The 25,518-nt window shown below is 39.4% G+C and overlaps 1 protein-coding gene across 9 annotated transcripts in view; it reads left to right on the forward strand.

Moving 5' to 3' along the window:
* The window catches only part of COBL (cordon-bleu WH2 repeat protein), a 206,459-nt gene that overhangs the window by 74,077 nt on the left and 106,864 nt on the right, over positions 1-25,518 (forward strand). For 8 of the 9 annotated variants that reach the window (XM_037379292.1, XM_037379290.1, XM_037379291.1 and 5 more), the window contains 3 exons: positions 14,949-15,155; positions 23,371-23,581; positions 24,324-24,552. In XM_037379292.1, the coding sequence (XP_037235189.1) occupies positions 14,956-15,155; positions 23,371-23,581; positions 24,324-24,552 (640 nt within the window). In that variant the 5' untranslated portion in view covers positions 14,949-14,955. Of the gene's footprint in view, positions 1-14,948; positions 15,156-23,370; positions 23,582-24,323; positions 24,553-24,588; positions 25,090-25,518 lie in introns of those variants that run through there. The other variant, XM_037379298.1, reaches the window with a different exon arrangement.

The following is a 25,518-nucleotide window of genomic DNA, read 5'->3' on the forward strand; positions in this document are numbered from 1 at the left end:
ACTACGTGCAAATAGTGTTTTGGCTAATCTTTGTAGGTGTGCATGTGCATGCCTGTATGTGCTTGATTCGCTTGGTGTGGTGCTTATGTCAGGCCTATGTTAGGAGGCATCTGCTTCCAGGTATCTATTTGCCGCCTCATACAAATCACAAAGAATACATGATGTTTGACAGCAGGGAACATGGTTTTTGATACTCACAGGCCAGGCAAAAGCTTTAGCGTAGTGTGTTACCATGCTTGTGGACCTAGCAGACTGCTCTGTCAAAACCAGTGCATCCTCTTGTAAGGATTTGATATTGAAAGTATGGCCAACAGATGACTCCATAGTACATAAATTCCTCCGGTGTCTTTTCCCTAGCTTTGAACGTGGGCAGTGATGACACACAGATGCTTACAGATCTCTCATGTCATCCGTTATTGAATGGTAGTATTTTTGACATATGATGGCCTACTCAATCAGGATGGGAGAAAAAAGTTTGGTTTAGCAGTTTCCTGAACACATCCATCCTTTGCTGGCTGATCCCATTCCCTAATGCTGTGAGACAGAACCTAGCCTGCTAGGAGGCCTGGGGTGGCTGCAGTCTGTATTGGAAGCATCCTTTCTTTGCCAGCGGCATTTGGTGACGCCCTTCCATAAGGCAACAGTGCTTTGCTCATGCCTGTGTCCGTACATGTCTCTAATAACGTCCTTATTCAAAGTACAGTAGAGGAGTATTGTATCCGAAGTTGCATAGAAGGTGGAAGCAATGCTGCACAGAAGCAGGTGAATCTAAATAATGAATGCAATTATATAGTATTTATTCCTACTTCTCATATATTACTTCTGACTCGGAAGCTGAAACAATGGCATACAGCCTGGTAGCATTTTACTACATCAAATATATATGCATGGTATTATTTAGGTAAGGGGAAAGCAGCATTTACATGCTGCGTGTCCCGTGAAGGTGGGAAGCAGGCCTGTGCTCTTCTCATTTACAGTGTGCAGCAGCCACGTCTGCGGGATGCTTCTGTTTTCCTGCAAGTGCAATAAAACACTGCACCCATCCTACACTGGTGTGAGTAGCCCATGCTTGTTCAGTGGCATTTATCCTGGAGGGCAGGGGCTGGGTAATCTCACAAGAGTAACTTGGACATCACTATTGCTTCTACAGGATGAGAATTAGAATTAGGATACAAGGTTCAGTCAGCAGTAGGTGGTGGCCTGTAGGAAGAAGCCTGGTGGCCCTCATGCCTGTGGTAGTCAAAATTCCTCTCGGCTCCTCCAGCCCAGTCTGGTTGTGGTTACTCCCTGCTTTTCCATTGGGTTCAGCATTCATTTGGCAGCTTAGGCTGATGAATGAACCATGAAGCTAAGGCTGGTTGCTGCCTACCTTCCTGCTCCAGGATTAGGTTAATGATTCATTGTAGGCAGATGTGCATGCGATTAACACATGCATTCTGGCATACCTTAGTTAACTGGGTAGCCTGCAGAGGAGGAGGTTTTGGGGTTTGGTGCTGGTAAGAAACTGAAAATAAAATTTAGGTTTGTGTGATGAATGTTACCAGTGATTTTGTTTAGTTCTGCCAGTACATGAGCCACACAGCAGTACTGTTTTGGGATATGTCATGAGCCTGTGATAGCCCATTAAGTGAAAAATTTTACATCGTCTGTTGTAGTAAGATAAAGAGGGCTGCCAAAATCTTGAAATAGCACTTTGGTTAAAAGCAATCTCATTACAAATCTGACCTCTTGAGAAGTCCACCTTTTGAAGGTAGAATTTTTGGGAAAAAAGTATGTTTTATTTATATAAATCAGTAAATATTTTTCGCTGCAATTTGTACTGTAAAAGGGGGTGTGAAAGGGGAAGAAGCTCGTATACATGCTTTTGCTATCGCCTATATTTTAAGCGTGGCACTCAACATTATAAACAAGGTCTTATACTGGAGGTTATTACTTTTGCTTCAGGAAATGGGGGAAAATATGCTCTTTTTTTGTTTGTTTGTTTAGCTCCAAAATGGAAGGTGGCACTCTTTCTGGAGGATCTCTCAGAAATCCTGGAACTCTGTATTAATTCTTGAGGGGCCAGCTACGACTTTTGGAAATGAAATGCTGTCTTTAAATCTTGCAGCTCCCTTTTCACCATCTGTGCTTTCGTATTCAGTGTGGAAAACCTGTGACTCATCTAGGAGGGCAAGTCCCTTTCACTTTTGTTTTGGTAGATGTCACTCTGTTTCTCCTACCTTGCTGCTTTGCTTGGGTGCTGTTTGTGTTGGATTCAGTGGAAGAGAAGTATTTGGAGGAACCTTGCTCTGTAAGCTACATCCAGGATTTTTCTGGGCAGGAAAGTCTAGTAAGCATGTGAGGGGATGCTAGGTCTGCTAGTGGTTCAGTGTTTTCTCTTTGGGAAGAACGGTGCCAGCATGTGTCAAGTGAGCAACTGTTAGGCCCTGGCTCAGGGAGTGCTCTCTGTATGCTGGTAATTTCACTAATTATCACTATGCCACTGACTTTCCTATTTCAGAGGAGGTGACCAAAGAGGTTGTGGTGTGGTGGCTCTGACTTTTATCTTGTGTCCTCAGATTTCCGTGACCTCCCTGACTCATTTTAGAATCGGAAATGATACAAAATCAGGGTGGTAATACATGAAGATAGGCTTGCTTGGTTTTTAATTGCTTTTTTGTCCTTTTTTTAAAATACATTAGTTACATTTGACACTTCTTGTTTTTGATAAGATGTGGTAAGAACATATAAGAGGACTGTGCCTTTGCAGGTCTAAAGGGCAGCTGGTGGGATGCCTAGGGCAGTACCGTGCAGTTGCTCTCAAGGTGCCATGCTTCTGGTGCTTGGCTTTGTCCTGGTGCTTTAAAGTTGTGTCCCAGCTTTCAGATGGGACAGACACCCTTTCAGCATAGTCTGCCAACAGCTTGTGTAGCCATGCAATGCCAGATTTTAATGTGATTTTCATATAAGATGAAGTTTATTTAATGATGTTCTTTGCCTGTATTTTCTTGAAAAATACTTGTTTTTTCAACCATTGGTTTGATTTCAGTTTAATTGACAGAGAGCAAGATAAGCCTAATACAGTAACTTTTTCTAAGTCTCTGGAAAGTTGGTGTATGGTAGAGACGAGAGGCCTTGTGATACTCAGGTGATAGCTGCAAGATAGGGTGCAGAGTTGACGGTTGTCATGTGCTCCAGAACTGAGAAGAGCTTCAGGGAGACTTCTCACCTTTTTCGATATCAAAAGCAGTCCTGACAAGACAAGGAAGCTGAAGGAAATCAGACGTCATTATTATTTCTGTTTCTTTATTTTCTTTTTTTTTTTTTGACAAGGGCATGGAAATCTTTTCTCTTTGTTAAAAGACCATCTCTAAATTACCATGTTTTTTGGTGCTTGCATTTGATGTACGTGCACCTCTTGCCATTTCTAGTGTAACTATGGCAGCTCATATTACAAGGTAGTCTAATATACCCTGCTTCTTGTGTGGGTTTTGTAGACTCTGCTGAGTTTGCAGCTAGCTTGGGCATGTCTGCACAATCTTGCTGTCACTGCTGTGATGCCCCATCAGTACTTACAGAGCAGCCTTAAGCATGTTTGCATTGGGTTATCTCTGAGTAGCATTTAAAGCTTCTGAACAGTAGATACCTTTGCTCTCTTGGTAGTATTTTCTCATTTTTAACAGGTAACACCATTTCTATGCCTTCTAGTCCCCTGACGAGGATGACAAAAGCTCTTGGTTTTACCCTGTGAAGTCCATAATGGTTCTGACTCTTGTGTGTCTCCTGTGTCCTGAGACAGTGCCATAAAATGCCCAGAATAATCATCCCTGATTTGAATGTGTGATAAAGAGGGAGGGCGTTTGGCAGCTTCCTGTCTCATTTGATACTGTTTAGGTGTGTTGCCATGCCTGATATATCAAGATATTCTTCATAATGTGCTGTAGTTTGCACTGCATGAGGCTCTTAAGTGCTCAGTTGCTACCACATCCTTCTTTATTTTATGAGATTTAAAATCTGTTTAGTACCACATGTGCCTACAGGATACATTAAACAGAATTTTAAATGGAAACTGACTAAACAAATGGGGTTTTGCTGACATTTAAAAATCATTAAAATGTTTCTGTTCTTACTTGATAAATCAAGATCAAACTTCAGAGTCCTGTTAATCAGCTGTTTGGTGTTGTAAGTGTATTTATCTGTGTTAACATCTGCAGTTCTCTTTTTCATCAGGCTTTCTGGTTTTTCATTAACTTTGGTCTCTAACTCCTGTGTAGGGTTGGAGTAGGGTTTATTACTTTACAATTAAGTTTATGACTTGCTTTTAATAATTCAAAATATGCAATTTTCAATTTTAACCAAGAAGTTCTTGATTCCTCTGTCATTTAGGAAGAAGATAATATCTTAGAAGTGAAAGAAAAATATATGTGGCTCTTATACGAAACTTTATTACGCAAATCAGCACCAGAAAAATACACAGAAAATAATCTGAACCAATGGGATTTCCTGATAAAAGCACTTGTGGCATTCCATAAGTAAAGACTGTTGTGTTTAAGTTGGATATTTCTTTATCTCATTGACACTGCCTAGTTGCTTCATTAACCTTTTTTAACATACTGATATACATGATTTCTTACTCTGTGTTGGAGTATGAATTAAGACAGAATTATAAATGCTAATTAAGAAGATGATTAAGAGACTAAGGAATGTCCTGGCATCTCTGATTCTATGTCTCTACAAGTGAAGGTAAACTGTATCTCATAAAAATACATTATTAGATCTTCTAGGGGAATTTTTCCTGGCTCTAAAGAGAAGGTTGCCAGCCCTGTAGTTTCGGTGCTGGCTTCTTCTATGACATGTTGTTTTCTACAGAGTTAGAATTTACAGAGTAACTGTAGATGAAAAAACAGGGTAGATTCATGCTCTTGGTGTTCTAGATCAGGTAATCCAACGTAAGTAAATTGTGTCTCCTTGTTTATCCTCCAGTGTGTGAGCAGATCTGGATTTCCGAATACGTTAGAACAGTGGGCATTGGACTTGGATGTGACCTTGCTCTCCCTGCCCCAAAAAATCTGATGTAAGGTCAGCCATTACAAGATTATGAGTGCTTCTCCAAGGGCAAGTAGACTTGAGGGGAAGCACAGAGGCATTGCCCCTTGCAGGAGATCTCAGTGCTGCTGGAAAATAAATGGCTTCAGTAGGCCTGCCTGCTGTGCTTTGTGTCTCTCCTGCCTGGGACTTTATAGCTTAAGAGATCAGGCTTCAGAAAAAGCAGATTCCTTCTGGCCTGCAGGCTGTAAAGACATAGAGTTAGTTGCTATTGATTAATTTAATTTCTGCCTAGAAATATGTATATCTAATGTTTTGGGAAGCCCTTTAGAATCTAAGGGATGCTCTGGAACTAAGCCAAGATTTCTCTTTACTCTCGTCCACACCCTTTAACTTTCTGTCTGTCCCTCTTCTTTGGTATATTAGGGTACGTAGGTTTTCTGAAGTAACTGTGATCTTGCCACCATTTGTAGACGGATGAATTAAAATCTTTCAGTGGAGGTAGGTAGAATAACATACATTTAATTCTGCAGATTATCCCTCGGCTACCATTGCCTGTCTGCTTTTGTGGGATCTCTTTGCATAAGGATGAATGGGTGAAATGAACTTTGGTAGCATGCTCCTAGAACATTCTCATTAAATGGGAAATTATGATCTGTCAGCTCACAGTTACATGTGTTCATTTTTGCCATAGGTGTACTTACTTAAGCAGGTGATCGTTCTAAGCATAATTCTTCTCCATCTGTACATCAGATGGACACTGTATTAAGGCTGTTTCTAGTTGAAATGGGTAATGGTGGAAATATTATTCTGTAGTAATACCAGCAGTTTTCCACTGAAGTGCCCACTAGTTTGTAAGCATATTATAAAACTAGGAATTAGCCAGCACAGTAAATCACATCAGCATTTCACTAGTAATATATGTTGGTTTTCTTTGATTCTTTCAAAACTGTACCATCTTCTGTGTCCCATGTAAACAGACCATAAAGAAAGCACTATACTGTAATAGGGCCCTGATCTACAGAATCTTGAAGCTTCTAGGGGGTGATTGTCAGTAGGTGGTAGTGAGGTTAAAAAGTATGTGGGCACAAAAATATTGCACAGACTGGGATACATTTGCTCAGTGAAACAGTGCAAATGAACCTGGAAGTTGCTTCTTAATTAACAGTGCAGATCGCCACAGGCGAGTTTATAAATCCGTGTTGCTAAGCAGTGAATTTTTGTATTTGTTTATATAAATAGCCCTATTGAAAGTGATTGTTGATAAGGGATTAAGAAAGAGCAACCACACTGAAATCTGTACAGCACCTATAACTTCAGGGGACATACCATATATCGCAAGTATTTCTGACCTAGCCCCAGGTTTGCGTAATCATATCTTTAGTCTTTGACCCCTCTAGAAATAAATTATCTTCTCATTGCTTTCATGGTTTGCTATTAATAAACAGGATGAAGACTAATATAATTATTGAGTGTTAATAAAATGTATTCCAACTAATAAAGTTACCTTTCCAGACCTAAGAGTGTTACTAGAGAGCTCAGCATGGATTTGTGGCACCAGGCACACAGGTGAGAGCCGTAGCGTCCTCACAAAACCACAACTGATGGGTAGTGGAGTCAGTGCATCTGAGGAATGTGTTTGCCCACAACATGCAGGGGACAATAGTATGCCAGCAGTGATTCCAGCCTGCTTAGAAGTACTCTTGGCTTTGTTTTCATGTCGGTGTTTTTCTACAGGTGAGCATGGTTAGTAAGAATCTAGTTAGCCAAGATTAACCTGACTATAACTTTATGAATAATGCTGAGAAATCTCACTATTTTAACCTTATGGCTTTCACAGTTCAACCACAGGATCTGCCATCTACAGGGAACTCAGCGTGCAGGGTCGTCTGCATGGTTGTAGCTTCCTGTCTGCTAATGTAGGCATCCTTAAAACAGCTCAGTGAAGGTTTGAGAGCACTGAAAACAGAACAGAGTGCCCTGGCAGCAGGGCTTGGGCATTTTACAGTGTAAGTGGCAGTATTCTGGATGTCTCTCTAAGTGCGTTTGTGCTGTTAGCATGCCCTTTTTTGTTATTTGCTAACCAGTGCCATTATGCTTAAGCATAAAATAGCATCATTCTTTTTTCCTATTTAAGCATACTATGCAAAGCAGCCTGATCTGGTCACAGGTGAGAGAACCAGATTACATTTCAAGTGAGCATGAGCAACATGTTGTTTCCCTTAGTGTTTTCTTTATTATTATTGTTTGAAATGGAATGAGACTGATAGCTCAGTACTTGGTAAGTGGGGAAGAAACCCTGTGAATCTGGGGGTAATGGGAGGAAGAATTCAAATACACTGGTAGGAGTAGGATTGGATGGCTGGTCACTGAATGCTTTGCACTAATGTGTTGCTGGTTCCCTTGCAAGTCACATTAACAGCCGTTGCTTGGCAATCTTGATTTTGGTCAGTGTGAAATTGTCAGGTGTTTTTAGCTCAGATGCTGATGACTAAACATATTTGCAACCTAAAGTCTGTGTATTACCTTTATCCATGTTTTTGTTCATCAGAGTCTTCTCCTGTGGCGGATGGTCATTGTTAAAAGAACAAGGTTTCACCATCCCTACCTAGTGTGCTATTTTTCTGTTTTGGCTTTTCTAGACCAAATGTTTTTGAAGGTGAGGCTTGTTACCCAACCTCCAGTATGAATTGTTAGTGGGGTTTTGTTTTGATCACATCTCCCAAGCTAAAGAGTTAAAACTATTGGTGTATTTCTGGCTCAGAGATGGGGTAGTACTGCAGTTTAGATCACAGGAAATTAACATTCCAAAATGGGGTAACTCATCTGTGCTTTATTACCTTTGACCAGAAATGACTTCTGTTTTTCTTTAGCATGCATTTCAGCAGATGAGGCAAATAATTACTTAATGTTAGCTGCTCTCCCATTTCATTCCTCTTTACTGATGTGCAACCTGATGGAGTTGCACATGATGGCACCAGCTCATAGGGTGGTCTTTGCCACACACTGAACAAGTGGGTGGTATCTCATAAGTCCTGTGATACAACTATTAGGCCAGACCTTGCAGTGTTTATTCCAGCAGTGTTTTCATTAACTGCAGTGGGCATCTACCCAAATCCTGGGATTTGGCTGCCTTATACATTTTTTTTCTCCAGGGCTTGCATTCTGTTGTGTTTTGGGAACTGATACAGGTAGATCTTTTAGGCTCTCTAGTGTGACTGCAGTTAATAAGCGTAATAGGATTTGTAGGCTGCAGTGTTATTCCTTGATCAGTTGAAGCTCTGTCCTTGCTTTTACTCTTAAGCGAGGGCTCTCTAAAGTAGCAGCAGCAGGGTGAATTGCATGGCCTGTGCACTACAGGAGGTCAGGTTAGTGTGCTTATGGCTTCTTCTGGCCCTAAAAAATGGCTGTATCATGAAACTGATACGTGAACTGCTTTGTACTGGATCTTGAGGGAGTGCCCCAGTGACTGGAAGGAGAATTAGACTTTTATTGCAAGGTAATGCACTCTTAATCGGAAGTGTGAGTGATGTATATAAAAGTGTATTGGAGCGTATCACCCGTAGGCTAACAAAACGTTTGGTGTTCCAGCCAGAGGATGAGCTCTTGATAGTTTAGCTATGTAGTGTCGGTGCAGGAGCCTGAGTCTCGGCTAGTTGGAAGCTGTTTTTCTCTTGTTTGGCAGCTGTACAGTGCTTCACAAGCAGAGCAGCCAGGTCTCTGCAGTGTGTTGGGACACATCTCGGCCTCTCATGAAATGGGTCAGGTCTGGGGACATGTCCCTGGTAGCAAATTTTGTAACAGTGGGATTATTCACTTACACATTTGAGACCGGGAAACTGCAGCACAATGCTTTTTAATGCTTGATTGGTTAAGTTTGTGAAAGGTTTGAAATTAGAGATACAAGGTTAGGAACTACTTCCATTAGATTGTATCATCTCACCTTGACTTTTGTTTATTTTTTTTTTAATTCCACCCTTGGGCAAGCATGGTCATGTACTTCCATCCCTGCTTCCTCTTCTACAAATACTCTCATTCTGTTTGCTTCTGGTCTTTTTTTTTTTTTTCTGGCATTAAGACTTTATTTTTAAAATACATAAGGCTGTAGGGTTTCTCATCAGTAGAATCAAATGAAAATATAATTAAATAACTTTCATTTCTTTGCCAAAAACAAATTATTTTTTCTTGTCTATTTTGGGTGACTTTATCATACCCACAAGGGAATAATTTTCTTCATGTCTGTCAGTGTGATCCTACCTTAGAAATTGAATGATCTTTTAAAAGTAATACGAAATGAAAGTAAAAGTTTGAAAAGAGAAAAGTGTGAAATAATTGTATACCATAATATTCAGGGAATTCAGGGTAATTCCCTGTTGAAAAAAAAATAATTTAAAAAGATAAAGTAATGTAGGGAACCCTAATTTTTCCCTGAGACATATCAACATGAGAGTAATCCATTTTATTAGATCTTAGTGTCTGCTGAAGATTTCAGCTGGTTTAGGAAGTGTAATATTTTTGTAATACTATAAGTGTTATAAAACGATACTGGAAACCATATGGAAACTTAGTTACCATAAGAGCAATGTATTTTAGACCTGTAATTTACTTATGTATTGGACATTTAAAGTTGTAGATTACCTGTGTTACACATACTTGTAATGAATCAGCATATTTTGCCTATGATAGATTAAGTAAACTTGCGAATGTTATTTGATTTTATTTTTTTTTATCCCCCCCCCCCACTAAAGAGCAAACCAAAACCTCAGTTTAATTGGTTTATTTAAGTGTTCTAGATGGCAAAGTGAATGTAGGGCTATCTGGATGTATTCCTGCCTCTTTAGTAGTTATGGGCATTATTGTGCTCTCCTGGTTTCAGTTGTCCATCTCTGGGATTTATATAACTTTTGGTTTGCATTTTCAAAATTTTTGAGGTGGCTTTATTTTGGTGCTAATGTTTGTATTTTCTTTACATTTGTGTTGTGTTATCATTTTTCTGAGCTACAGTGTCTAGAAGCTGAAAGGATTTTACGAATGAAGGAGGGAACTTGGCATGGAATACTGTTAATTTCAGTATAGTAGGTGTGTTTTCCCCAGCCTGTGTTCTGGGTTTGCTTTGCTTTGCCATGAGCAACAAAGAGTGAAAAAGAAATGTTTTCTGAAGGGTGTCTGCTTCGCAGGCTAGATCACTAGGCAGGAGCAACTTCTACCATGCTGTTTGTGCCGTGATGGTTTGGGGTACAAGGTGTGTCTCAGGGCTGCGTTTCTAGCTTTGCTGTGCAGGTTGGTAGAGGGTGTGAGTGAAGGTACTCATCTGCTTTTTCTTCTCAAATGGCAGCGTGGATGGATTTCCCCTCAAAAGCCTGTAGGATTGCAATCACCTGAAAGGCGAGAACATTTGCTTCAGTGTTTCCTGTTTTTCACCCAGGGGACACCGTGTTTGTGTACTGACTCATCACTGAGCTCTCTCATGTTGATTTATTCCTCCTAATTATGAGACAGGGTGTACATGAGTGTCACAGAGAAACTGCAGCTATTCCAGCCTTGTGCATTGACAAGATTGCAAATTGACTTGACTGGGTTGGAGGTCCTGTGCTAGTTAATCACTATATCAAAAATTAATGTTGCCAATAATTCTGCTGTGTTGAGGATTGGTTTTTGGTTTGGTTTGAGGTTTTTTTTGGTTTTGTTCGGTTGGTTTTTTTTTTTGTTGTTTCAAATAAATGGTTAGAGGGGGAATTGGCATAGAAAGAATCAGATTCTACAAACTGGTATAATACACAGCTCTTGCCAAACTCCTGCTAACATCCTGACATCCATAGGATGAAGTCTACCCTGTACCTGTTAAGTTACCTCTGGAAAAAATTCCAGATTTTTTGAGCATATTGGAAGTGTGTGGGATCACCCCCTCCACCGCCCGCCCCCTCCCCCCCCCCCCCCCCCCCCGGTGTTAGACCTTTTCTGAAGAAAGACAATCTGCATAGCATTACCATGAAAGTGGAAGTCCCAGGACCACTTCTGTTTGAAATCATGTTATATTCAGCATGGATTGTAAAGTCCAGGTTGCATCCTATTGCTTGGTGGTTATATATTAATAAAGCCTAGGTCCAAAGGGCTTGTGTTACCTTGTCTTGAAGTTCTTAGTTTCTGTTGCATTTCTTCAATGTGCTGTACTACAGAAACACTCATCTTCTTCAGTTGGCTGCTTGTTTTTCCTTACCCATTTTGGGAAGCCTGATGCTGTTACTGAGAACAGTGATGGTAGGTTATTTATGTATTCTGCCTAATTATTTCATGGCTATATACATTTTTTCAGCTTACAGTAAACTAGGATTAACTATTTCAGGCCTCAGTAAAAGACACTATGCATCTGTGTATTAGAATGAGCTGCTTGTTTTGACTCTATCTCCTTATCAGGGGCTGGACTGAAGCATTCATGGAACTGTGAGCAAATCATGGGTTTGAAGTGTTCCCGCTTGTAACTTCATCTGTGGACTAATGGCAGGCAGGGAGGCTTAACAGGTAGCTTTACTGAAAGATGTTTGTGGGAAAAAAAAATAGCTGTTGAGCTCAATTTAGCTTGAATTTAGCTTACACTGAAGAATGGTATGCAACTTTTTTATAGTATGTTATGTTTATAGTGTGAAAAGTACCCATGCTTAAAACAGCCTTTTAAATCACACACTGTGTATTATTTTAGTGGGGGAACAAAAAGGCTTTTATTGTGGAGTGCTTTTGTATTATCCTTTATAACCATCGTAGCTCTGTCAGAGAAAGCTGACTTAGTTTTCTGCCTTGCATTCAATAGTATTAACAGGTTTCTCGGCACTTTCTCACTGCAGTTGCTGGAGTCTGTCAGAAAACAGCTGCTTGTGTGGATCCAAGGTACAGCTAGAAATGTGGATTTCAGTCTGTGGAGCTACTACTGGGATGTTTCAGAAAGTTGGCTAGGGAATGCAAATCTGTGCCACGTATCGCTCTGCAAATGTGAACTTTAGAGGGCTCCGCTTCCACTGAAATAGCTTGAGATCTGTCATTTGGAAAATGTTGAAAATCAGGCATTTAAAGCAGTTGCAGCATTTTCAAGAGAATACATAGTCACTATTGTGGAAAAGTTCGTATGAGGTCACCTGAACTGTTGCTAGGTTGGAGAGACTCATCGTGGGAATGTTTTCCCTTTTACTTTCTCTGATGTCTCTGAAAAAACCAGACCTGCACTGTCCTTTCTACAGAAAGGATTGTAGTATCTAAAAGGCCATGACCATGTAATGCCAAAAAGAACACGCATTGTTACGTGTTTTGTGGAGGTAATGTGAACATCATTGGTCAATGTATAGCTGATGCTTTTGATGGTATGATGACTGATTTCCTGACACACACTCCTGACCCCAAGCAGTGTTGTACAAGGTCTATTACAGCAGAATTGGCTGTAGAGAGTACTTAAAAAGCGGCCAAATAAAAATTGTGCTCCCATTTCAGAGCTGTAAATTGGTATTAAGGTGTCTGACCTTGTTCGTTTGTTCCTTCAGAAAACCAGATGCAGCATTATGTTATTACTAGGGAACAAATAACATGGGTAGCATACTCCCTATTTGCTTCACGCTTCTTCATCAGCTTCAGAGTTCAGTTGCTCACTTCTCCCTGAAGTTTAAAGTCTCTCCAGTTTTAGCTACTTTCAGTTTCATGTTTATTTTGTTAACATTGCTTCATTTCCTCTATCTCAGTTCACAGTGAGATCTGGAATTTACAAGTCCAGGTAAATCATAATTAAACAAAACTAGTTCTGCCAGGCTCAGGACACTTGTCTGCTTCCTTTCTTCCCACCCTCTTTGGTACTTTGTCAGGAGCACTGTATTGGAATTATCCCCCACATTATAGAACAAGCTTTAAGGACAAAAAAGAAAAGCTTGTTTTAAGAAACAAGTTGATGTGAATCTCTGTAGCTATTTATATTTATGCAGTTGATGTTATGAGGGGCAAGAACTACATAATTTGTAAATTAATCTGAACTCCTTCTATGTGGCACTGTATGATTGTAAAGCTACATAAGTATGATCTAGATTTATGCAAAACTCACATGTTTCTCACTACCTCCTTCCAAATAACAATGTAGCCAAATGTAAAGGGATGTGAGCAGAAGATTAATCCCATTTTTTTAAATTTTTTTAATAGACAAGTAAATAAAGTAAGAGTTTAGTTCAGACATATAGAAAGTCAAGGTACTTTGACAAACAATAAAGCCTTGAACTTTTTATTATCACCTCCATGCAGAGGAGTGTAGGAGCTGCAAGTTAATGACTGATCCTGCATGACTCATTGGGTGTATATAGGATAAAAAGTGAATGTTCAGGGGAAGTTCCCCATGAAAGAGGAATTGCTGTATGGTAGTAAATATGGCAGAAGCTCTCCTTGCATATTTGTAGAGAATGCTGTTTGTTAGCACATGAGAAATGAAAGGAAGTATCTGCATCACTGCTAAATTTACAGTGTCCTGCTGAGGTCTCAGTGAAATTTCATTTTCAGAGAGCAGTGTAGTGATTTCCTGCAAGTTGAGACATGTCATAGAAATTGTTTGTCAAATGCAAATTCTGATTAAAAAGTGTATAAATTTTTTTTGTGGTGTGATGCAGCTTTTACTTTTTGCTCTGCCAGGAGTTTACATTGGTCATCCAAACTGTATGTATAATCTTTTTATCTGTGAGAATACAGGTTGTCTCTAATGAAAGAAGATTTTGGTCTAGTATTAATCCCGTTAAGTTTTTAATTCCCCGCCTTTGAACACAGTTTTGGCCTTGGCTGATTCATACACTAAGCTTTGCAGACTTTTAAGGGTTAGAGTGCTTTTTCTCTACTTTTCTTTTCTGGGTCTCTCTTTAATGTTGTTCGCAGGGTGAAAACGATGTGCAGAATCATCATCTCTTCTCTTCCTGCAGCCTAAAACCAGGCAGATTTAAAAATGCAGGCATTAAGCCTGGGTAATAATTTCTCAGTAAATATTTTACTGCTTTTCCATCTGTTACACTAAAATGTGACTTAAACTAGGCATAAATCTAGTCAGAAAAGGCCACTGGGATATTAATCATCAGAATCCTCTTAGACATGTGCTTGGTATGAGGCCAGCTATTCAGAAGTTTAACAGCACACATATGTTTCTTATCTGTCTGGCAGCTTGCCAGTGAAGTAAACTGAGTTTGTGATGGTTTTATCTCTCTGTAAAGTACACTGCTTGTTTGGTGCAAGTTCATGCAGCTTTTCTGTACACTGCACATGGTGCATAACCTGCTATTGAAGAATGGGTTCTCTTCAGGGTGCTTTCAAAGAGCTATAATCTCTACAGCGTTGCATGGTAAGAAGTGATATCGTTCATGGTTGACCTTTTCATAGTGCTTCCCTATGAAGTATGTCGAGCCAGATTTAATACTACTTACTCAGAGCAGAGGAAGAGACCGTATTTCAAGTAGAGTAATACTGTGGAACCCAAACATAGCTGAATGAAACCTCACCCTGCTTCTACTCCTGCCATTCTGACTTGGAGGAAACATTCATTTATGTAAATACAACTCTTTCTTGAGTCAAGTCTGGACTGGACCCAGCATTTCTGTTTCTCTCTTCATAGGAGCATGCTTCATACTCAACAGAATAATGATTATTTCATATCCTAATTATGGAACTGATTCATCCTCTGGGGCATGGAAAGCAAACAGTAGGAGTGTGCATAATTAAAAAACTAGCATAATTTTAAGATAGGAGGTAAATATAAAATGCAACTCCATTGAAAAGTTTTGTGATAAAAGAAAAATGGCTTGCATTAGAGAAACTTTTTAAACAATCTAAGATTATGGCTGAAAGAACATATTTTCATATTAATGTGTTAATTTCTTGCAAACAAAGTGTAATTAATTTTTTTCTTGCCTTTATTTCTCAAGGAGAAGAATGAAAGCTCGTGCTCCTCCTCCACCAAATCAACCTTCTGCAGCAAGTAGAACTCACAGTGAGCATAAGTCACCTGCAGAGACAGCTGTAATTTCTGATCAGAACCTTGTGAGCATGAAGGAGAACATGATAAACAGATCAGTGGACTTCACAGTCATTTTGCCCAGTGGGGTGGAGCAGAAGAGCACAGTACAAGGAAGGTAAGACTTTGATTAGTTCATGGTTTCTTGGGCCCTCTGTTCCCAGTAGGGTAGTTGCTCATATTAATGCCTGCCTTTCTGAGTTGATGGGATTTCTCCGCCATGCTTACCTGTGCATTTTAGGCAGTTGTTGTACCAGATAGTCCTGAGCGCCATGTAGAATGGACCATCTCTGCTGGGGCAGGAAGGATTTAGCAACTGTTTTGTCCGTTTTCCCCATGGTCACTCTCAGCACATGTATGAGTCCGTCTCTTCCATGTAGTGCCACTGGTCTAGTCTTAGGTTGTATCACATCTCATAAAACAGAGGGGCTTTGGTGCAGTGGAAGTAGGTGCTGCTGCCAAACAGCAAAATCCAGACAGTATGCCTGTCTGGAGTCGTGGCAAGAAGCAAACTCAGAAGATGAATGATGCATCACATTCAGAGATCCTGCCTTCACAAATACATTGCAGTTGTGTAGACAGCCAAAACATCTGGTATTTAGGAAGCCTTTTCTATATAAAAGAGAGAGAGGTTCTCCTTGTCACTGAGTTCAGTCAAGCACTAATTGTATAGGAAAGGCATTTTTGAGATCATTTTCTTCACCATGGGAGCTCTTCCTTTTCCTCATCTTCTCAGTGAAACTTTCCAAAAGAGGGAGACTTAGCTTTAAGAAAGAATTTGGAAGAGTTTTAAAAATATATTAAATACTGTGATGAAACTGTGGCAAACAATGGTGTGATCAGCAGTGGTCAAGAAACTGTAGAGAGTGATAATACTAGGTTGGGAGGTTATGTAGATGCCTGTTGATAATTCAATGTCTGTGCTTATTTTACATTTGGGGTTTGCAATAGTTATTCTTCATTCCTGTAAAACTATTCTTGGTCTGCTCTATTAGCCCATTTTGACTGTTTGTCTAGTACTTACTTTGATGGCTGAGAATGTGTCCAGCAGCATGTAGTGTCTGGTACTTCATTCTTCCCCCTACTTTTCTTGTAGAAATTAGTGTTTGCTTAGCTGCTTCCAGGAGACCAGTGCAGCTTGTGTGAGTCAGCCCCAAAGCCAGAGTGATGTTAAAGATTTTAAGGGAAAGCAGTGCTTATCAGAGTTCTCAAATTATACATTTAGTGATCAAGTTTTTATGAGGCAATTTGGACTTAATGAAAGAAAGAAGAGGCCTGGAAAGTAGAGCAGGGCATGAAACTCACTGGCCGTTAGATCCCAAAGAAAGGTGGTATTTCATTGGCAAATGCAAGCCACCTGGGAGCTAACAAGAGACATGCAGCATTTTGTATAGACAGATACAGAACTGCCGTATGGTTAGAAACGATTTTCTTTTCCCTCAAAAATAACCCAATCCTAAAGCAGACACTCTAAGAGTACTACAAGTGTGGTGTTTTAATGTGACCTTTTGAAGAACATAAAAGCTACAAGCAGCAGAGAACAAATGGAAAATGGCTGTAGAATAAATATTTTGTCTCTCGCACAGGTGATTATTATCACTACCATTGCTATTAATTACACTGAGACGGAGCATTTTAATTATCAGAATCTTTAGTTTGTGGACTAAAACCTGAAATGTCAAAAATTAAACCTTAGATGTTTCTGTGGGGTTATTTATGCCATCTACATTAAGCACTCTAAGCAACCAAAACGTTCTCTTCATTGTTCTGTCAAGGTGCTTCTCTCCATTGTATGCATGACAGGCCTAGGCCCCTGATTTATTTCTGTATGTGAGCACTGGTTATGTTTTTAGGGTTGTGGAACACAAACAAGAAATGTCAGGAGCATCTGAATTTTTTAGGGGATGAACTGTCTTTAGTCTCCAGGTTTGGGTGAAAGCCCAGGCGCTTTTGTCTTTTTTGCATTGGTTTGATGTTGGGAACTGGACAGCTACAAAGTGCAACGATACTCAGAGATAGATATTTAATGATGAAGATACTAAAGTAAAAAAATGTTTCATGTAGTTTGAAACAAGTGTGGGAGCCAGTGCAGGTAATAAATTATTTTCCCTGTTCACTCTTTTTATCTACAGTGTTGTCAAGGAAGGACATTTCAGACAAATTCTGCTGTTGTTTGTACTGCTATAAATCTTCAGTATTTTCATTGCCATCATTAAAACTGAATTCTGCAAAATCTGTTTTTGAGTACCCTGGGGAAATAGCTTTTCTGTTGCAGAAAAATTTGCAAAACCTTGCCCTGGGCATCATCATAATGAAAAATCATTCTGTAATTTCAAGAAAGCAGTTCACAGAGCAATGAATACACTAGAGGGTGTTTGACAATATAACTACTGTAGTTAATTAGTATAACTTAAGGTTATTATAAATGAACCAAGTTAAAAGTCAAAATTACCTCTTTCAGTTTGTTCATTTGTATGTAAGCAAAGCAACTTGTTAATTTTACTTTGTTACAGAAAGTTCCTATAAATATGAGCAAGAGGGCAGAAGATTCTCATGAAATTTTCTTGAAAGATAGTTTAAGAAAAAAAGAAAGGATGTGCTATTTAAAGATATTATATTGGAATCTGGAACATTTAAATAGTTGTATTTATAAAAGTTAACTCAAAGTGACAGTCTTTCTTTAAGAGTTTATTGCCGTCTTATAGTGCATAATTTATTCCAGATTTTGGAAATACGTAGTGCAGATTTTAGGACAAAGTTAAGTCCTTAAGGAGTGTGTGCAGCAATAGAAGTATTAAAAAACTGTTTTCTTTTTTGAAATAATTGGTCCCTGTGAACTCTACTGTAAAACATGTAAAAGTATTCATGAAAAACTGTTAGCCTTCTTCCCCCTTGAAAAAGGTTATAAAATACCCACCAATTAGTGCTCATGCAACAGTACAAATATAGATTAACTGATGTGCTGAAAGGGTAGGCAGAGTGTTGGCCATTTACACACGATGTGTATAGATCTGTAGTAGATCCACACAAACTGTTAGCAGGTCTGACAGAGGCAATGGCTAGAAAGAAAGAAAGTGGCTTTAGAGAGAAAGAAAATAAATGGAAAAACTCACAAGAGTTGCCAGAAACTTTTTGTTTGTGATTCTCACAGGTAATACTTTCAATGGGTAACCTATAAATAAAGAGATCCTGTGTCTGTCTCCATTCACACTGACACTGAGGAGGACTTCCTGATTAACACAGATATAGACATTTATTGTCAGCAGCTTGAGAAGTCAGTAGTATTTGAAATAACACTGCAGAAAGATGATGAAGCTAAATGATGTTTTGTTTGGAGTTGTCAGCACATGGATGACCAATAAGTGGAACAGTAGATTGGACGGTTGTTGCTTCTGCTGTTATCTTAAATGTTACAAAAGTTGTCACGCAGAGCAGGATACTAGAGCAAATAATAAATTAGCTGAAGGTGTAGCCCCAAACTCAGAGCTCAGTGCACAGTATGTTATATGGAGCATAAAAGTAATGTGAGAATATTTCTGTGCTGACACAATTCTTGGTGAAAGACTTCTATAGTGATATTAATTGTGGATTTATAGCTCAGTATATAGAATGGTGTCTCAAGAAGGACTGAAGGTGCGAAATCAGCCCAGGTTGGTAAAACATGAAAGAGGTGCTGTTAGAAGAAGATGAACAGGGCTCACACAGCAAAGGATTAAAAAGGAGCTTAACTAAATACTAAATAGGGGTCAGGTCAAAACTACAGTAGTTCAATGTAGGCTTTAAAAAAAAAAAATCTTAGTAGAAAAATGTGCAGAATAATTGATGTTGGAAGAGGCCACTGGAACTTAACTGCTCTAACTCCCTGCTCAGTTCAGGTCTCACACAAGCAGGTTCCTCCAGGCAAGTTTGAACAACTCCAGGGAGGAGGTTTCTGAACCTCTCTGTACCCCTGTTGCAGAGCTTGACAATCCCCGTGAAAAAATGTTTCCTTGCACCTAAATAGAATTTCCTGTCTTAGCATGTGTCTATTGCCTCTTGCCCTCTTGCTTTTCACCACCAAGAAAAGTCTGGCTCTGTAAGCCTACCAGTTAGTACTTACAGACAGCAACGAGATCTCCCTTCACCTTCTCATCTGAAGGCTCAACAAACCCAGTCCTCTGCTTCTTCTTGTGTCATCTTGATGTTCCTTTGGTGAACTTGCTCATTTATGGAAAATAAGACCCAAATACACATGAGCAAAATAAGAAAAGAAGTAGTAAGCATTCGTGGGTATATGTTTGTCATGCTTCCTGTACTACTTCTGATGCAGCTTGCTATTTAGTGTTTACATTTCTGGTTGTGTCGGAAAGTTTCTGATCCTTTCATAAAGTGTGTTGGAGCGTGAGAAAATAATAACCAACTCTATTTTCTGTTTTAAAATGCAGATAGTGAAAGTGTCAGAGACTTCAGGTCACCCCCTTTCACTACTGTTTTTCTTTTCCAATCAGTTGTCACTTCAGAGACTCACATTAGTGTGTTTGGCATTGACCTAAATAAAGAAGATTCCTTCCTTCTGTTTGAGATATTTTTTAATGGGCATTTGTAGCATAAAAGTAGAAGGTAATAGGAAAGTGAATGTCATTTGATAGAGTACAATTTGATTGATTATCGTACACATTTTATTTCCTAGATGTACAAGACTGTATTTTAGAATGGATTTCTCTTTGTGATCCAAGGAGGTTAGGCTAAACCACAGCCAAAACAACTCTGGTGGTTTCTGCCTCTTAAACTGTAGATGCCTTTGCTGCATTTTGCTGGTGAACAACAGGACACAAGTGGTCTGACACGCTCAAATTTGATCAGGACTTCAGTCTGATAAATAGTAGTGCTGATGTAGTAGTTATTCTTTACTGTTCAGAATTGGTGTTAAACATCAAACAGCTTAGTAGCAGAGTATCAGGACAAAGTACTGTCTTTTGCTAAGAATAGTTTTCTGGACGATCTTACCTGAATCTTAAATTGGGTTGATGCTCCGGTTTTATTTCTGTGCTCTGGTATTTGCTTATCAGTCATTGATACGTGGTGTCTGTCACAGTGTTTGGTCTCTCCACGCAAAATTTCAGCAACATCTTATTAAAATAAAGTATTTTGTTTGTTAGCTGAGTAGTTGAGAGAGCAGGAGACATTTAACTTCTTCATTTCAGCTTTAGATTTAATTTATGATTAGAACCACCTGAATTTCAAAATAGAGTATGCTTTCTATCAGGTCTTAGAAGTAGGTTAACATAAAGTGCACATATGTCTGGAACAAGATAGAAGCGAAGACTCACTCTGCATCTTCCAAGAGCCGTATTCAGCTCAAGGTTAGAAAGCAAAGTTAATCTCAATTAGGAGATGGCTCAGTACCATTCCCTTGCTTTGTTTTTGTGGCTCTCTTCTGTGTGTGGCATATACATGGAGTTACTTGAAACAGAACTCTCATTTAAAATCAAGCTGAACTGTATTACAGTTTAGAAGAAAAATTCTTCAGGTTGGTGAAAGAGCAATCTGATACAAGAATAACTTCATTCCACAGACTTCCCAGCTCCCATACTTCTCTGGAAACACATTAATTTTGCATTTTGTGTGTAGAATTCCTCTGATGTATTCTTTCCTTTTTTCTTGTTGTTTGTTTTCTTTTTTGTTTTCTTTTGGTTTTGTTCCTTTTGAACTATTTTGGAAATTATTTTCCCAAATGTACATTTTGGGAAGTGCATGCTATTCACTTTGAAGTTATTTCAAAAGCTCCACAGATACTGCTCAATTTATACCTCTAAATGGTACAGATGAAGCCTGGGGATGCTTTTCATGGAACAGTTGTGTATTCTGAGCAGCATGGCTCCAGATGGGTTGTTCCTTAAATGTGATACTTAACACACACCTGCTCTGTAATCAGCAGTAAGATGAAACCTCAAATTTCGCTGGATTTTTAAATTGGTCATTGTCTGGACAAGTGTGTTCAACTTGCATGATTACAACTTATTTTCTCAGATGGATGGTGTGGATTCTAACCTTGTTGCAATTGTGATACTGTTTCTGCTGAACATATTTCGTAATTTCTGTGGAAGGTGCACAGAATCAAAACCTGTTCTCTTGATAAACTATGTATTTCTTTTAAAATCCCTTTTCATGTGCTGTGGTTGGGGTTTTTTTAAAGTGTTTTTAATGAAATAGTTGATATGAGGCAAGGTAACTGTCCAAATTTGAATGAATTATCACAATATTATGCACTACATCAGTATATTAGTGTTCCACTTTAAATAGACATGTCTAGCATATAGAACACCAGGTATTGCGGTTCTGCCAGGTTATTTGCTTTTCTCTTAAACAATAGTAATAAGGCTGAGGAGGGAAAAAACACATGCAAATTCTAGTTTAGAAGAAATATGTCTGTAAACAGACAAACTGAGATCTGTATCAGGCAGACCGACACTTTTTAAAATTCTCACTGCAGCACAGTTTAATGAATGTTAATGTATTTTCAATATTCATATTCAAATGTAGGTATAGGTGGGGTTCTATAGTTTGGATGAAGTAGGTATAAATGTTTCTGTTGGTTTGTGGTATATTACAGTTGAATTGAACATGGCTGTGAAATACAGATGTTTGCAGCTTGAGGAAAGTGCCAGAATAAGTCATCATGAAATGACCTGATACAGTTTAAATTTAGATGCTACATGGTTCTATTTAGATGCTCTCTGTGTTAGCAGTTACCACAGTGCTCTATTTTTCTGAAGCCTCCTTTACATATGAACAACTTCTGTTTTCCTTGTTTGATCTTCAGTCATCATCTTTTCAGTCTGTTCTTTCAGTGTGATCACTTCTATAAATTTTCCACGCTTGCCACTTTTTCAGCTCACACTGTGTAACTCAGTTGAACTTGAAATAGGTTACTGTAAAGCAAGTCCTTTCTCATCTCTTGTGTGGGAAGATCTGTCACCTACATATTAGTCTTTTGCCTGTTAATCAAGGGATTGTTCTTGTTTTCCGTTCTTGTCTTTGCTATTAGCTCTCCAGGGTTCTTCAAGTTCTTGAGCAGTTGTTGGCAAAAACCATAAACTTAGAAAGAAGATGGGCAGCCCCCCCCCTCCCCGCCCCTGCCCCAAGTAGCTTCTTAGATGCCGACAGCTTGCAGTTGAAGTGCAATTCTTGAGCTACAGATGTAATGGTGGTAGCTAATAACCTGTGAAGGATTTAATTTTCTTTGAATTTGCTTGCATTTTGAATCGGTTTTTGAATACAGTTTTTCTAGTTTACACATTAGAAGAGATGCCAATTCCTTTGGCAAATGTGCTGCCTGTGCACTTATTTTCACTTCTGCTAGAAGAAAAATATCCCATATGTATGACAGGCTTCAGGTACAAATGGTAATTTTTTTCACGTTACGTTGTTTTGTTGATGACAGAAACTAGTTTATGAAACCAGAACTTTTCAGAAACAACTAGTTTTAAAACCCATGTTTTCTCTGATTCTGGATGGAATTTTAAGGAGGAAGGTTGAATAAAAGGAACCCTTCAGTGCCTTGGTATAAGGAAATTTCTGGGGTGTGGAGGAACATAGTTTGTATCTGCTGTGTGAGGCACTATCAAGCTCCAGTGAGTGTTGAGTTATTGACACAAAATGGAGTACCTCCATGCAGAGGCATGGCATAAGAGAGGGGTGGTGACTGTTTCTTTTTAACCTCATGGTTTAAGTATCACATCTGCAATAATAGTTATTGATAATGCAAATACTTGAAACCAGATGTTTTTATATAGGGTTACTATCCTGACTAAAATAAATATGGAAGGGATCTCTTGTACTTGGAAATATTGCTGGTATCAGATGGGTTCAGGGAAAGTTGTAAGCTGGAAACAAAAATATTGTCTACCTTTCATTGCAGATTTACATGCTCCTTTTTGAGTTGCATTATATGATGGTTCAGGTCTAGGTATAGTTTTATCTTACTATGAGTGCATCATTTATTTATATCTTGTCTTCGTGTTAAGGAACAGGGTTTGAATTGGAGAATCTAATGTATGGATTTAGCAGATAAGCCAAGAGCGGATAAAGTGCATCATGTTTGTTAGTGCTATTATTGGCACTGTTGTCTGCCTTATGATGAACAGTTAATTGCCAGCTCATAAACATACTGAAGTGCAAATATATGTAATTCCTAACACTTTATCTGATCTGTTTAGCATTTCAAAGCATTAGCGCTGTTCCCTCCCAAAGATAGTTAACTAGTGACACATCCACAGTTTCCATTGTCTTTTTCTCCCATATGAAAACTGAGGTACATTTTTAGCTAATGGTGAATGTCTTCTTCCCTGCAGTAAAGCTGTGATGGATCTGTTGGTTGATTTATGCAGCCAGTATCGTTTAAATCCATCCCAACATAGTCTTGAACTGAAGTCATCAGGAACTCAACAACCTCTGAGTTACAAGCCAAACACTTTGATAGGAGCACTGGATGTACAGACAGTACTTCTGAAGGAGAAGGTTCCTGAAGAGAAGACAAAACGTCCCCTGCCAAGGGTCCCTGAGGTTGGTATGCTGTAGGGCTAAAATGGTGTGATGAAACATCATTTCATTCCTATGCTTTCAAGCAGTTCATTCAGTCTTGGCATCTTCAAACCAGATGGGAAAGGCTTGAGATTGACTATAACCTGCTTAACTGATTTACATTCAGACTGGTAGGTGCAGTCTGAACTCCTGCATTTAGACAAAATGTTACGTTGCCTGTGGTTGGACAGATGGAAATCTGGTCTTATAAAGACCCTTGATTGAAGACGAGGGTGACTGAAAATTGCAGTAGTGGCTGAAATTAGGGTTATGGGGTTGTGTGGAGATAGACAGGGTTTTGGTGGTTATTTTGTTTGCCATCCTTATTGAAGATATGCAAGAAGACTATTTGTTAATAAATGTGTTTCACGGTAATGTGAAGATTAAGCAGTAGCCATTTTCCAAATGTGTTTGCTGAAATTATTATTATTCTGAATCAGAATAGCTGATTACACTGTCATGCCTTTCAGAGTAGTACTTGTAAACATTCACAAATTATGTCTGCCTCTGATTCCTTTTCTTTGTTTGCCTGTTCTTGTGAATGTCTCGTTAGTGACAGGGGAGTTCCGAGATATTTTTTTTATTATTTTTTTCTAATAGTATTTTTTGCAATAGTGTGCATGTGGGATAAGTTTGTCTAAGAGGAGTCAAGACACCACAGAAGTCCCCACTGCCTTTCTTGCCATCACAGAGGGAGGGCTGAGAGTTTGGGTTTGTTCTGCAGAAATCTGTGAGGCTGGTAGTGAACTACCTGAAGACGCAGAAGGCTGTGGTTCGAGTTAGTCCAGAGGTGCCTCTCCACAACATCATCCCAGCTATTTGTGAGAAGTGTGAAGTCAGTCAAGAGCACATTGTTCTTCTGCGAGATGGCATCACTGGAGAGGAGCTGGAACTTACCAAGTCATTGGAGGAGCTGGGGATAAAGGAGCTGTACGCCTGGGACAGAAAAAGAGGTGAGCTGATACTGAAGGTGGTTGCTGCAGGGTTAGATGACATGCCAACAATATTACGGGCAACTTAAAGGCGTTTGTACTCTTGTTCCTTTGTGGCCAGCTGAAGCAGTGGAGTGAAAGCTCAGTCCAGAGAGCAGCATGGGTTTGTTCAGTGAGCCATGCCCAGAGTGGCAGCCAGGACAGCAGTGTGCCCAGCTGTCCCAGGCTGCTCTCGGGCCCTTTGCCAAGCTGGGCTGGCCCCTGGCAGGGCGCAGGTCGGCCTGGGGCAGGGCAAAAGGAGGAGCTTTGCTACCTCCTGGAGCTGCTGTCAGTACAGGTATGCATAACACTGGGGCCTCGTCCAGGCAGAGCCTGTCACCTACCTGTGCTGTGGGTTGGAGAGAAAGAAAGAAGAGAGATGCCATAGTTATGGCAGCTGTGAAAGCTGAGAGGCAGAGGCGACAGACCAGGGCTTATGAGAAACAGACTGTGGATAGGTTCAGAGACGGTTCCTCCAAAGATCAAGATATTGACAGTTTAGTGAAGATATGCTAAGAGGTATTTGTATTTAAAATTCTGTTCTCTTGTTTATTCACTCTCATTTTCTGTTCTTGTAGATGATATTGTAGCAGCAGTTTCTTGGACTTGAGATTTATCAGCCCGATTGTGTATTCAAATAGCGTAATTATGCAATGTGCTTTAAAATATACCTGGTTTAAAAATACACATTGCCAAGCACTACTTCCTTTGAGGTCAGAAAGGGATATTCATTAAAATTGTCTCCTGCAGTTTGTCTCAATTGGTATCGCTTCCAGTACAGTGAATATCCTTATTTATTGTTTAGGTAACATCAGTCTGGTAGGTGCTGAGCAGCAGGCTTATTTTTTATTTATATAGTTATTTATTTATGTTGATGTTCTGTCTCTTCTTTCAAACTCCTGTGGTAAGTGACGGTTCTACCTTTGTGTGAGTCCAATTCCAATGAGT

The sequence above is a fragment of the Falco rusticolus genome, chromosome 3 (assembly GCF_015220075.1).
Source record: "Falco rusticolus isolate bFalRus1 chromosome 3, bFalRus1.pri, whole genome shotgun sequence".
Classification (NCBI taxonomy): domain Eukaryota; kingdom Metazoa; phylum Chordata; class Aves; order Falconiformes; family Falconidae; genus Falco; species Falco rusticolus.